The sequence below is a fragment of the Leptinotarsa decemlineata genome, unplaced genomic scaffold (genome assembly GCF_025532065.1).
Source record: "Leptinotarsa decemlineata unplaced genomic scaffold, Ldec_3_MD MMD2_P_RNA_scaffold_12, whole genome shotgun sequence".
Classification (NCBI taxonomy): domain Eukaryota; kingdom Metazoa; phylum Arthropoda; class Insecta; order Coleoptera; family Chrysomelidae; genus Leptinotarsa; species Leptinotarsa decemlineata.
Genome location: NW_027412526.1, coordinates 1,258,241 through 1,273,343, shown reverse-complemented (window position 1 = coordinate 1,273,343; position 15,103 = coordinate 1,258,241). Strand labels below are relative to the sequence as shown.

At 40.0% G+C, this 15,103-nt stretch overlaps 1 protein-coding gene across 4 annotated transcripts in view; it reads right to left on the bottom strand.

The window, feature by feature from the left end:
* Positions 1 to 15,103, bottom strand: part of trio (trio Rho guanine nucleotide exchange factor) — a 109,879-nt gene that overhangs the window by 81,865 nt on the left and 12,911 nt on the right. For 3 of the 4 annotated variants that reach the window (XM_074171343.1, XM_074171359.1, XM_074171351.1), the window contains exons 9-16: positions 13,542 to 13,655; positions 7,502 to 7,696; positions 5,401 to 5,523; positions 5,109 to 5,339; positions 3,361 to 3,494; positions 2,923 to 3,307; positions 2,530 to 2,796; positions 553 to 976 (exon numbers count right to left, since the gene is read on the bottom strand). In XM_074171343.1, coding sequence (XP_074027444.1) covers positions 553 to 976; positions 2,530 to 2,796; positions 2,923 to 3,307; positions 3,361 to 3,494; positions 5,109 to 5,339; positions 5,401 to 5,523; positions 7,502 to 7,696; positions 13,542 to 13,655 — 1,873 coding nt within the window. Of the gene's footprint in view, positions 1 to 552; positions 977 to 2,529; positions 2,797 to 2,922; positions 3,308 to 3,360; positions 3,495 to 5,108; positions 5,340 to 5,400; positions 5,524 to 7,501; positions 7,697 to 11,401; positions 11,486 to 13,541; positions 13,656 to 15,103 lie in introns of all 4 variants that reach the window. The other variant, XM_074171354.1, reaches the window with a different exon arrangement.

The window sequence follows — 15,103 nt, the reverse complement described above, 5'->3', positions numbered from 1 at the left end:
GCCCGTCAATTTGCCGCCTAGATCGTGTGATTTAACGCCTTTGGATTATTTCTTGTGGGGTCATGTTGAGGCTCATGTCTACAGGGATAAATCAGCAACGACTGACGCTCTGGAAGCCAATATTGAAACATTTATACGTGAAATACCGGTCGATATGTAAGAGAGAGTGTGCCAAAACTGGACCTTGCGCATGGGCCATCTAAAGCGGAGCCGCGGAAACCATTTGCATGAAATCATCTTCAAACATCAAATTATATTGATCGTTCTATCGATTTCAATAAAGATTTCATCAATTTTTTCAAATTTTTTGTGTTGTTTTGAAAATCAAATTACTTGAGATATATTGGTCGATCGGTAGCCAGGCCGTTCGACGTGGGTGCTTTGTTCACTCCACTCAGTCAATCGGCCGATGTGAGAGTCGGTAGTTCAAGCCCCATGCTGAACGCTCGATTTTCACTTGCTATCGTCCAACCCGATCTCTCGTTCTCAAGGAAATATTCTTTGCATTTTTTGATTACGTCGGATCCGTTCTCGATTAAAACTACCACTAACCTTTCACCCTAGCCTCATGGTTCCCGCTCGTCTTCGGATAGTTATAAAACTGCAAACTCCTCGTCGTATACTTCAAGAAAGTCTCCGCCGTCCTCCTGGCCAACGTGCACGCCTTCAAGAACGCCTCCTTCTGCTCCTGATGCTTGTTGATGAGTTGCGAGATGGCCGTAGTCTTGTCGTTGTTCGGCTGGCCCGTCGAGCACCAGTCCTCGTCCCTGCGGTACTCCCTTTCGAGACTGTCCAACACGGAGCACACCTGCTCGGCCGTCTTGTAAAAGTTCAAGCTGGCCGTGACTAGTTTGTGGCGCTCCTCCGCGCACGTCACCAGCTGCTGCCATCTCTTGGTCACCTCCTCGGAGATGTCTTTGATGCTCTGCGGGTCGTAGTGGTTGCCGTTGATCAGAGAGTCCGCACGGTGCTTGACCTGTTGCAGCGGATACATTGAATTTTGAAATACCCCGTCTGTATAAAAGACCGGGAGCCAGTGACAGAAATTTTGACCGCATTTTTTACCATCTGTCTTTTTCAGAGGACATATTTACAGCCTCAAGCAACAGTATTATGCGTTAAACGATTTTTTTCCCCATGTTACACATGCTTAAACATTAACTCTAGTTTGCATAAAAAAAAGCTTCTTTGACCAACAGTTTAACGTCTGCCATTCATGCAACCGGAAGGCTAGGTTACACAACCCATAAAAAATAATTGGCAGACGGTTACATGGTGTTCTAGCTAAAGCATGAATTTTTTATTTGTCCAAAAAAATGGTTATTAATTTTTTTGCAAGTTCATTCGCGTCTGCCTACACTTAAAACATTGCCAATTTGTCTGCCAACAGTTGTTGCAGGACATTTTAATTATGGGACTTTATTACAATCAAGAGGCAGACAGTAAAAATGGTTCAGAGACACTGTAAAAAAAATTAACTAATGCGTATAAATTATTAATACACCTACAAACCGTCTGCCTTATCAAAATTCGTTCATTTCATGCTACTGTTAGTCTACGCTGTGCTTGGCAGACGGTAGAAAATTGATTTTAGTTAAAAATTTTGTGGTTAAATAAAAAATTCATGCAAAAAACTCATTATTTTTTGTGGGTTGCGTAACCTAGCCTTCCGGTCGCTTGAATGGTAGACGGTAAAATGGTGGTCAAAGAAACTTTTTTATGCAAACAAGAGTTGATGTTTAAGCATGTGTAACATGGGAAAAAATTCATTCAACGCATAATACTGTTGCTTGTGGCTGTAAATATATCCTCTAAAAAAGGCAGACGGTAAAAAATGAGGTCGAAATTTCTGTCACGGGCTCCCAGTCTATAAATAGTGAGGTATAAGTAAGGTGATGCCTAAACAATGGGTGAAACTAAAAACCTAGAGGGAGGAGAAGTGAAAAAAGTTGAAGTAAACAGGGGGAACGGAAAGGCCCTACACTTGAGGCAACAAATCATTACAAATCCGTCATCAACAAAATACACGATGAAATTAATACTTTTATGTGACATCCTTTTCTTCTGCAAATGATATACGAAGACAGAACATACATCTCCGTTTATTGCAAACATGAGTCGTCCAAATTGACCAACTGAAGACGTATCACAATTGGTTGTGAACAACGCATTCGTGATTCAACACCAGATAGCGCTATTTCGACCCGCCGTAGGCCTCCTCAGTGGCGCTAGGAGAACCACAAATACGTTTCTGGGCTCAACTGTCCTTAAAGAACAAGCCAGACAAAGTGAGGTTAAAGAAACCCCCCCTTACTGAAACGCCATCTATGAGATTGACGCAGAACTCACTCCTCGGATACTCCTGATACACTACGCCATGGTAATCGAAAAAAATAGTGAGCAAAACCTTGACATTTCAACTCCAAAAACTAATTATATCAAGTATGAATTTACATGTCCAATACCAAGTAGTTGTTCTATGGAAAAATCAACGCCAAAGTCATTCTGTACTAGTACAACCCTCTTTACCTGAACAGCAGAAGTGTGTGTCTTCTCTATCGCCACCTGGAACTGCTCGTGCTCCTTCTTGAGCACCTCTGCGTCAGCCAAACTATTCGGAATGGTGAAATTCGCCATGAGCATCGATTCGCCGTTCCTAATCCAGCTGATGACCTGGTTGGCGTCGTTCTGAAACTGCCCCAGCTGAATGCACTGCTCGAGCTTTAGGCGTTTCATTTCGATCAGTTCCTCCAAGTCAATCTCTCTATCGTGGAGAAACTCCAGCAGAACTTGGACCTAAAATAAATAGAGAGTTCAAGAGCCACTTGGCAAAGACTTCATGAAGAGTGCACCAGCCCACGAAGCTTCTGTTGTCATATGTCACTCGCTCCCAAGACCGTCGACTGCATAAACATCACTTACCCTCGTCTGAGCGTTGTACTGCCCATCCGCCATTATAACGATCCCCGAGCTCTCGAAAACCTGCACCAACTCCTGACCCTGCTGCAAGATCTGGTACGTCGTGTTCTGCATCTGACCGACGCTTTCGTTGTGCAACCTTAGGAACTGCTCCGCCTTTGAAATATCCCTCGTGAGCTCGCAGTGCTGCAGGTCTTCTGACCACATCTCTAGCTGGGAGGAGACTTCGAGAGCGTCCCTCTCGAACAGCCGTAGCCTGAGGCACAGATCCAGGCGGAGCTTTCGCTCCGTCCACAGTTCCTCGAGGTCGTTCCTTTGCTTCGCTAGACGGTCCAAGGCGGATTCGACAGCTGACACGGATCCCGTCGAGTCCATCTCGGCTATTGATCTGTAGAAGAACGGTACGTTAAGCCTGCAATATACTGAAGGTCTCGGTGTTACCTTAGTTCCTGTAAGAGAGCTTCTCCTTGAGCTATGGTGGACGCACAAACGTCGAGGCTTTGCTGGCGGTGTTGAACGGTTTGTTCCAGAAGTCGTTCCGTCGCTTCTAAGCTTTCCGCAACGCTTTCATCACACTGTGATAGAAAAAAAAAATTACAGAGTTGGAAACAAGTAGGTTTTCATCGTAAACCGTAGAAGAACACAGAATGCCTGTAATCTTAGTGAAGTTTCTTTCCAAACGTGTTGCCACTGCCATAATTGTTCAATAAACATATACTCATTAGATACTTTTTTGGACAACTTCCATCATAAATTTCAATACTGTGAATTTAATACTGTGTATCTCGATTATTTATTGGTATAAAAATATCGTTCTTGCTGGAAAATATTCAGGAGAATGCCGATTCAGGAAAATAATATTCAGGTGGATGCCGGGAATTGGATACGTTTATTAGTTCCGTTCCGCGAATGATGAACATCTTCCCGGATAATTTCTAGCAATGCCGGCCGTTGTCCATAGCACCCGAGATACTGTAGCGATGACGTACACCACCTCTTCAAAGGTAAAGGGCGCGATTCAGGAAAATAATATTCAGGTGGATGCCGGGAATTGGGTACGTTTATTAGTTTCGTTCCGCGAATGATGAAAACATCTTGGATAATTTTTGGCAATCCCTACCGTTGCCCATAGCACCCGCGATACTTTAGCGATGACGTACACCACCTTTTCAAGACTGAAGGGCGGGATTCAGAAAAATAATATTCAGGTGGATACCAGGAATTGGATACGTTTATTAGTTTCGTTCCGCGAATGATGAAAACGTCCTGGATAATTTTTGGCAATCCCGACCGTTGCCCATAGCACCCGCGATACTGTAGCGATGACGTACACCACCTTTTCAAAGCTGAAGGGCGCGATTCAGAAAAATAATATTCAGGTGGATACCAGGAATTGGATACGTTTATTAGTTTCGTTCCGCGAATGATGAAAACCTCCTGGATAATTTCTGGCAATGCTGACCGTTGCCCATAACACCCGCAATACTGTAGCGATGACGTACACCACCTTTTCAAGCATGAAGGGCGCGATTCAGGAAAATAATATTCAGGTGGAGGACGGTAATTGGATACGTTTATTAGTTTCGTTCCGCGAATGATGAAAACGTCCTGGATAATTTTTGGCAATCCCTACCGTTGCCCATAGCACCTGCGATATTGTAGCGATGACGTACACCACCTTTTCAAAACTGAAGGGCGCGATTCAGGAAAATAATATTCAGGTGGATGCCGGGAATTGGGTACGTTTATTAGTTTCGTTCCGCGAATGATGAAAATGTCCTGGATAATTTTTGGCAATCCCTACCGTTGCCCATAGCACCTGCGATATTGTAGCGATGACGTACACCACCTTTTCAAAGCTGAAGGGCGCGATTCAGGAAAATAATATTCAGGTGGAGGACGGTAATTGGATACATTTATTAGTTCCGTTCCGCGAATGATGAACATCTTCCCGGATAATTTCTGGCAATGCCGACCGTTGTCCATAGCGTAGCGATGACAAACACCACTTCGTCAGAGCTGAAGGGCGCGATTCATAATGCCTCCGCGAGTAATTAAACATGTATAAACTATTTAAATAAAATACAAATGGGTTGAAGGAAACTGCATCAGAAAACACTCATAGAACACACACCATTTAATGCCCCGAAAACTCAAACTAATTTTTCGTTATCAATTTCTGGGCTAACCTGCAGGTCCTGCCTGAGCTCGTCCACCCAGTTGCTCAGATCTTTCTCATGCGTGTAGAAAAGGACGGCGAGATCGAGACGCCTCCGACGCTGCTCCACTCTGGCGGCAAACGATGAAACGTGCGCTTCCAGCTCATGAGCGACCGAGTAAATTTCGTCAGGGTCGCACTCGCCCGTTTGCGCCAATTCTTCGGCGGCCGCGAGTAGTTTATCGGCGTTGGTGTACGTATTCTAAGAGAAAAAGATTATCTTTCATTATATTTTTGGTAGTATAAAAACAGCTTCTGCTTACCTGAGCCACATTTTCGAAATGCTCGTGGCTTTTTTGGTATACTCTCGCTTTCTGAAGATTCCTGCCAATGCCTGTGTTCTTTCTGATGAACACCTCTCCGTGATTTGACAGCCAGTCCAGAACCTAAAGAAATGAAAGGTAGAAGTGGCACCTCTAGAAATGAAAACTATTCTCGACACGCGTTAAGCAGCTGCCTCCTCCTAGGAACTACAGTACTCGTTGAAACTTGCGCGAGCTGAGGATTAACGAGGTATTACCTTTTAACGTGCGATTCCTAGCACGGGTTGAACAATGTGAAGTGAAAATCGACTGTCCGGCCAAGGATGTAAGACTCCCGGTACTGAGAATGCATGGAAGAGAGATAGAACAAAGAGCGAATGTGAGATACCTCGGAATTGTGGTGGACACAGGACTTCTGTTCATAGACCACCACAAAGAGGTAAGGAAAAAACCGGGAAGAATGTTGGATTAAAGAGAGAATGTGTAAGGATGATATACGAAAGGGTAGCCAAACCAGCGGCACTGTATGGAGTACAAGTCTGGGGGGAAAGGGCGCGTGATAGAAGGGTGATAAGACAACCAAGTGAGGCACAGAGGCCGTTTCTGTTAGCTTCATGTGGAGCATATAGAACGACGCCAACAGCGGCACTCAGTGTCATCACCGGAATGGCTCCACTTCAAATAGAAGGGTGGGCGAGATATCATGAATGGAGAATGAATGGGAGAAGGAAGATAGAAGACAGAGTGAAAGGTGAAGACAAAATTTTCCCCTAGTTGCAAGGGGAGTTGCTGGAGGAGGTGGAGGGAGAGGAAGCGAATGAAGTATACGTGGACGCCGGGGCGGTAGTGGAGGAAGAGAGAATGGGTATAGGATAGGCGTATAAAAGGAGAGGAGAGGAGAGCGTGAATGAAGCAGAGTCCATAGCGATAGAGCGGAGTATAGAGGAGAATCTGAAGATTGTGAGTGACTCTGCTATGGCTGTAGAACGAGTGAAAGCAGAAAGAGTGGTGAATAAAAGGATAGCAAGGATACAGAGGATGATTGAGGAAAGGAGAGAAAGCGGAGTGCGTACCCAAATCATATGGAGGAGAGTACACGTAGCCGGCAATATGGGAAACGTGAAGGCTCATGAAGAGGCCCATATGGACTTGAACGAAGAACAGGTCACGCTAAATTGGATGAGAGAAAGCGCATAAAAGAGAGTATCAAGAGGGAATGGCAAAGGGGATGGGAGAGCGGGGCGACTGGGCGACTGTTCTACAGATTCCGTAGAGCAGTCGCGAGAGGCGATCCAGCTTCTCACGGGGCATGGGAATTTTCCGGGATAACTGGCGCGATTTAACCTGGGCCCGGAGGTTTCTTGCCCGTGTGAGTATGGGGAGCCGGAAACGGCAGAGCATGTGATTGCTAGATGTATGATAGGGGACAGAATTGTACGGCGAGAGTGGAAGGAAACAACGGAGAGGGTGAATGGCGAAATGAGTCTAAGGGATGCAAACGGGAAAAGGAATGAATTTATACGATTTGCGAATGAATGGGCAGACAGCGTGGTGAGGGATGAAAGGGAATGATTTGGGCAGGTTACCAGCGCACAGAAGAAACTGGGAAAGGTCGTTTCTGGGGTACGTGACTGTTAACCTGGTCAGGGCTGTACACGAGTCTGGGAAATTGTATGTGAATCCGGCATATGAGATCACATTGTGAAGAAAATGGGGAATATGGGTTGGGACAAAATTAGATTCATTTGATTTGGATCGTGGCTGATTAGAAGAATTGTTTTATCTTTATTTATTTTTGATATATTCAAGTTACCATTATTGTAATTAGGAATTAAGTTTCAATTGTTACGAATGTAAAGAATTATATTGTGAAACTGTATTTGGGAAATAAAGAGATGGGTCTTCTACCCCGCTGATTCGTCCCAGTGCATTGGCGACGAGTTTAAAAGAATTATTTTTTCTGTAAATGAACAATATTCAGTGTTTGTCATAACCTGTAAATAATACAGTAGAAACAACACAAAGGAAATCGTTTCAAAGAAGTTGTAAGTTCTGAAAAGACAACAAAAATAGAAACAACTCATTGTAGAAATGTAATTACCTGCTTAACATCCTCCTGAAACAATCTCAACGCTAGTCTTTGGTGCAGTTTGATTTTTTTTGCGTGCCATTTTTGTTCTAGAGCTCGATGGTGGTTCAAGATTTGGTGTATAACTGCTAAAACATGACTAGCTCCTTCGCTGTAATCCGCGGCGGGGTTTCCCGTAGGCCTGTTTTCGAAATTAGCTCCCTCTCCCTATACATAAAAACTTGGTTAATAAATTTCCTTCACATAACTAGCAATAACCAAAAACTACCACAACCGGTTTTTCTCCAACTGACCCAAAAAACATAGACTAGCTTCTGCTGCGGATTTTTTGTAGGGCTTTTTGATATGAAGTTTCCAAGACACCCAGAGGGAAGGATTTGCCTTTCTGATTTCTGATCCTGAATTCTGAGTAACAAAAACTTTATCAGCTGTAGCTGATAAGCCCCACTGTTCAAGACCATAGGAAATTACTGACTGAATTGAACTGTGGTATAAAAGCTTGAGAACATCAAGAGAAACTGTTTGTTTTAACCAAAGAAATAAATATATATGTTTACTAAGAATTTAGTACAATTAACTTGATGTAAAGTTTCATTATTTAATCTAACCAAATAGCTTTTATTAATTATATTTTTAGTAACAAAGTTGAGCATTTGAGACTTAGCAGAGTTTAGCAGCAGGCCATGTATAGAACACCACTCAGAAATGTGATCAGTTACTTCATTAGCTTTGACAATTACTTAGGAAGATGTTAGTATCGTCCACAAAAATAGCAGTAATGGAAGCTTTCGAACAAAATTTCGAAAGATCATTTATAAAAACCAAAATTAAGAGGGGTCCCAAAACAGAGCCTTGAGGTACCCCACCTGATATACATTTTCTTTCAGAATTCATCCCATTCATACGGACCAGCTAACCACGATAAGTCAAGTAAGATCTAATCGACTTCAGTTCAGAGCCACCTATACCATAAAACTGCAATTTGTGTAAGTCAGATGCATAGTCAGATCGAGAGCCCTTATTTTTGTATACAGGCGAAATCTTTGACATTTTCAGTATATCAGGAAACCTCCCCTCAGTGAAAGTGGAGTTGATTATATGAGTCAAAGGCTCAGAAGTCACATTGTCAACCTTTTTAGGAATTCCATCAATACTGGGCGATTTTTTCTTACAAACTTTTTTGATAACTTGTTCAATTTCCATTTCAGTTGCTGGATATAAATAAATACTTTGTTGAGCAGATGACATGATTGATATTTTTGTCCGGTTTGGATATGCTACTACTGACAGTTGAGTTGAGAAATAATCAATGAAAAGGTTGCACATAGCAAAATTATCAGAAAGAAGGTCACCACCTTCAGCACTTTGTAGACAAGGTATGTCATTGCCAGTATAACCATTCTGAGCTTCCTTGATGATTTTCCAGGATTATTTCGCCTTATTGTCAGCAGAAGAGATTCTATTAGCATTTCAAGTTTTTTTAACATGTTTCAATTCAATCTGATATATTGTTTCAAGTTCTTGATATTACCTCCGATATAAACAGTTTTTATATACTTTGTTCAGCTCAGATAACTCAGTTATCCTTCTACTAATTTCTCTAAGCTCAGTAGTTATCCACCTGGAGTCACCAGATTTTTTGATCTTGACGTCACAAGGAACAACAAGTGAATATTTTCCCTTGTTTTGAAAAAAAAGGCAGTTACAAACTGTTCCGGTTTCAGAATCACAGATTTGTTTAGGGACTGAAGTCTGGCCAGCTATATTACTTCAAAAACAGAGGTATAAGAAGTCTGTTCAAAAACGAAGGTGAATTTTCATTCACAGGAACCAAACCTTGTGAAGAAGATGGCTTTTTGGCCAAAACATTTCATGAACAAGCCTTGACGAGTGATGAAGTGTATATTGTGATGTGATGAATTGTTCTTCCACAATACTGGATGTTTCCTTCGTATTGCTTTTTGCAATAGACACATAGCTTCAAGAACAGTGACAAAACCTTGGTATTTGATAGAACTTGGCGTTCAGTCCATCATATCTAAGCACCTCAAACAATAACTTATTACCAGCATTTTCAAAACGCAAAAAAAGGCTGGTGCTCCAGATTCTGACCAACTGAATTTTGTAAGGGAAGCGCTTTGTCACACTTAAGATTTGTCATATTCAGGCCCTCAAAAACCCAAAAAGCTGTTTGTGGTGAATGTCCAGAGAAAGAAGACAAAGGAATTTTGTTATCAGTCACTTGACAGATCCTCTGAATAATAAAATGAAATAAGATGAGCAGAAATAATCCTTGATTTTTATTTTAAATTACGTCTATGTCTTTTGTGGAGTTGGCGGAAAATCTACAAGCAACTGAGAGAAAAGATAGCTTAGCAGCTACCCAGCTATTTGAAAATTCTTCAGGATCTTTTTTTTCTCCCAAGTTGTAAACTATTCTGTTAGTGTTTAAGCAAATTAAACGAATTATGCGCAATGTCTTATTCATTGTGTTAAAAACAAATTTCCTAAAATCTTATAAACTTGATAGAAATTGCTAGTACTAACAGGTGATTTTTTAAGAGGTATAGGACCTGATTTTCAAAACAAAACAAAAAATTTGAAAAAATCGACGAAATCGTTATTGGAAACGATAGAACAATCAATATAATTTAATGTTTGAAGACGATTTCATGCAAATGTGGTCCGCAACTCCGCTTTAGATGGCCCATGCGCAAGGTCCAATTTTGGCACACTCTCTCTAACATATCGACCGGTATTTCACGTATAAATGCTTCAATATTGGCCTCCAGAGCGTCAGTTGTTGCTGGTTTATCCCTGTAGACATGAGCCTTAACATGACCCCGCAAGAAATAATCCAAAGGCGTTAAATCACACGATCTAGGCGGCCAATTGACCACCCCTAAACGTGAGATAAACTGTTCACTGAAGGCGGCTCTTAATTGGGCCATTGTTTCGCGTGCCGTGTGGCATGTGACACCGTCTTGTTGAAACATGTCAGGCATGTCCAATTCTTCCATTTTGGGCAACAAAAAGTCGTCAATCATCACACAGTAGCGCTCGCCATTCACAGTAACGTTCCGGCCATTGTCGTCTTTGAAGAAGTACGGATGCGGTAATTTTGCTTGTTAACGTATCCATTTAACCAGAAATGAGCCTCGTCGCTGAACAAAATTTTTCGATAAAAATGTGGATCTTCCTCCAACTTTTCCATCGCCCATTCACCAAATGTTAGACGTTGTGGGAGGTCGTGTGGCTTCAATTCTTGCACCATCTGAATCTTATAAGGTTTTACACCCAAATCCTTTCGCAAAATTTTCCACGTAGTGGAGAAACGGAGGCCCAATTGCTGTGAACGGCGGCGAATCGACATTTCACAGTCATCACGAACACTGGCGGACACAGCCGCAATATTTTCTTCGGTCCTCACTCTACGTATGCGTGTTGGTGATTTAATGTCCAATAATGTAAACTGGGTTCGAAATTCAGTCACAAGCTTCCGAATATCTCCCTCAGTAGGCCGACGAAACTGCCCATAAATTGGAAGAAGTGCACGATGCACTTTCTTCACCGAGCATGAATTTTGATCTGTCAAAAACAGTGTTGCCAAAAAGATACCAGCAAAAAAATCACTTATTAGTATTAGTACAACTCTTGTATTTTCGTTTCACTAAAAGAAAGTTAATGTTTTCAATAAATTACAAGTCTAGCTATCATGGACTTGTGAGAATATGAAAAAATAAATACTCTTATCGATTCCCAGATGCTCCCGACACAAAAGGACAAAAAAATGATAAGCATGGAAACAAGATGAATAGAGCAGCAGTAGATCCAGACAAAATCTTGCTACTCTTTGTAAAAAAAAATAAGACAATGCGCTGAGAAGTGTTAGAAAAAGAAAGATATATTTACATGTTTTTTATCAGTCCCAGGTTGGTTGCAGACTTGAACCAAGTGGTCTAATTGATAGAGGAGTTTCTTACTGGTACTATGAACCTGTTACCAAAACCAGCACCGTGAATATTAGGAAAATGTTAGGGGATGCAAAAAAAACGGCGGAATGTAAAAAGTTCACAATTTTCGAGTATTCATGAAGATGGATTTCTATCGATGTGTGATTACAAACAATTAGTCGTGATGAAATTGTATACTTTTCAACAGTAGGTTCATAAACCTTCCTTTTCCACAAACTTTTATTATACTTGCAACGTTTTCATGTATGTGATCTAAATTCCAATTTCGCGATAATAATAATACTTTATTGTTGATATAGACTACCTTATATACAAAAATTGACTGTTGTATGAGCTTGTACAGAAAACGGTAACAGAAGACATTTCATATTCAACTTCACATTGAAATATTTATATATATATATATATATATATATATATATATATATATATATGTATGTATATATACACACATATGTATATATATATATATATATATATATATATATATATATATATATATATACATATGTATGTATATATACACACATATGTATATACATATATACACACATACATACCGGGATAATTTATATATCCCTAGAACAAATCGTAAAAGCAAAGGATTGCCTGCTTCAGTGCAAAATAGTTCTTCCCTTTATAGCTTCAAAAAAAATTTCAAGTGTTTTATAATTATTCAGTGAATGTTTATTGTTATGTCGTTCATCGGAAAACTGTTCTTAGTTTGTCGTAAAGATATGTAATCTTAGGTGAACATATTTGATGCAATTATTTTCAATTTACAATTTTAACTTACCAAATTACTACTCGATTCATGTATGAATATGTATAAGTGTTGCATGTGTGTGTTCATATAAATCTATTTGTTTTGTGCATATACTCGCCTTTAATTGCTTTGGAAATGTCAGTAATGTATATTGTCTTTTTTTTAAATTGTACTATATATGTATTCTATTTATGCTTAAATTGTTTTCAAGTGAATTTGTATGGTAGGATTCCTATTTCAAATAAAAATGATGAAAAAAAATAAAGATATGCATATATACACACATACGTATATGCATAGATTCACACATACAGATACGTGTATATATATATATATATATATATATATATATATATATATATATGTTAATGCAGTATAGGTATGTATATATACAAAGAGATATTTTATCGAGTGGGTATGATATAAAAATCAAAAATGAAACAATTAGTGGACATAACACCCCAAAAGTGGGGCAAACCGCGGACACGTGTTTCTGGCTATTGGCCTCATCAGCGCGGTGCAGCCAAGTGTAAAGATGGGCAACACTTGTTTGCCGAAAGCAGGAAACAACACATATGCACGGAGTCAACAACAGGAACAACAGGAGTTATATGAAATAGAAGTACAATGTTCCATGTAAATTACTGTTTCCTCTTTTAGGCTGTTGTGAATTTGGTTATGATAAAAATTAAGAATGAAAAAAAAAATTTCGTCAAGGATCCATAGTAGATCCCACTTCATTCCTAGAGTTTTACTTTGTCGTGTTGATGATACTTCCACACTAAACCAAGACAAATCGGTGTGTTTTCAGGATCAGTGAGAAGCGAAAGCATTATTCCACATTGCACATTCTTTTTAACCGAGTGATAATCTCTGACGCTTATTATGATTAAATTCAATGAATATTCCTGAGATATTACAGTTCATAGTGGACTCATGAAAACGGACAAACTTTTATAACAACCTAAATTATTATGTTATCTCAAAACGTGATTGGGAGTGGAAATATCGATAGAAACCCAAATATCATGTGCAAAATCGATTTCAAAGTCGTTTAATAAATCTGGTACATTTATACAGTGTGTCCCAGTTTGAACACATACATAATTCTTTTCGCAAAAAAAATATATCATGAAAGATGCTTTCCATTGAATTTTTTGTGATCCAGTAAAGAATTGAACTAAGACACATATTCCGGATCCAATTGTGAACTTTTCATTATCGTCAATTAATAATAAAAGATGAGGAAAAAGTTCGCCCTAACGCCATTGTCACAAATCGCTAAAAACCTGTTGATGAATACGAATCGTACGTTTTTAATGATATCAGGATCCTTCTGGGACTCTTCTACGGTGGTGGGCAAATTATGGCACACTTGCAACATCACGTCCAGCCCATTGAGCAGCGATTGATAGCTATTATACACCTAAAGGTGGCAAATTAAAAAAAAAGTTCGTCTCTTCAAAATAAAACAAATCAAATTGATATACGGGGGTGGTGTGAAAAGTTTCCGACCTCAACATGAAGATGGCAGCACCCGTCAATGAAAGCTGGTGAATTTCGTTGTTCATCTGTTGACAGTTACTCACCAAAGTTTCAGCCGTTTTGGACGCGCAGTTGTTATGACACAGTCCTTTGAGTGAGTTGATGCGACTGTTTCTATGAAAACGGACAAAATCGAGTATCGAGCCGTCATTAAATACTTGGTTTTGAAAGGCAATACGTCTACGCAAATCAAAGACGAGTTGGATTCCGTGTATGAAGACTCCGCACCGTCATTTACCACACCGAAGTTTTGGGCGGCTAAATTTATGCGTGGCCATGAGAGCTTGGGAGACGATGAACGTTCGGGTCGTCCGAAAACTGCAACTACCGACAAAAACATCGCCAAAGTTCACCAAATGGTGCTAGACGGCCGCTAAATTAAAGTGAGGGAGATAGCAGAGGTTATGAACATGTCAAAAGAACGTGTTTGTCGCGTATTAAATCAACATTTAGCTTTGAGAAGGCTGTCCGAGGGTTGGGTGCCGCGTTTGCTCACGTTAGACCAAAAACGTGTTCGAATGGACTTTTTCAACGCTTTGTTGGCTAAAAAAATAGCTATAAATATTAATAAATCGTTAAGAAAATATACAAATGTAGTAATATAAACAAATGAGCACATACACAAACAGTATGTTTGTTAAGGTTTATCTTAAAAGATAGTAGCGTGACACATAGTGTTGAACTTTTAGGTAACTTGTTGTACATTTTCACTTCATTATATATAATTAAGTTCTTGATTTGACTACTTGTTGGGATAGGAACCTTTAATTGGCAAGCTTGTCTAGTATTGTGGTGAGGCGGAGAAGTAAAGGTACCTTTCTTCTTGTGTATATGGCATGCTGATTCAAAAATAAACAATGAAGTCACAGTTAAAATTCCATGCATTAAAAACAGTGGCTTTCAAGAATCATTCCACTTTCCTCCACAGAGGTACCGTACCGCACGTTTTTGTAATATGAAAACAGACTGAAACAGCTGTTTACTGCATACACCTCAAAATGCTTTGCCATACCTTAGGTGAGAGTCTAGGAAGGCACAATAAACATTTTCTGCTTCGTGAAATCCTAGTTCTTTTGATACTATTTTCAGTGCAAAACACCCTGAGAACGGTTTCTTATTTATAATGCCTACATGCTCCTCAAATTTCAGACACTCATCGATATTGATTCCCAAGAATTTTGTAGAGACCTCACTCACCTCCACTAGTGTACTTTCCATATGAATTTCTGGTAGAATGTACTTAAAGGTGATTAATACTAGCTTTTTTAGTGTTGAATGACAGCAGATTTGCATCACACCATTCTTTAATTTCGCTGAGGGCATTACAGA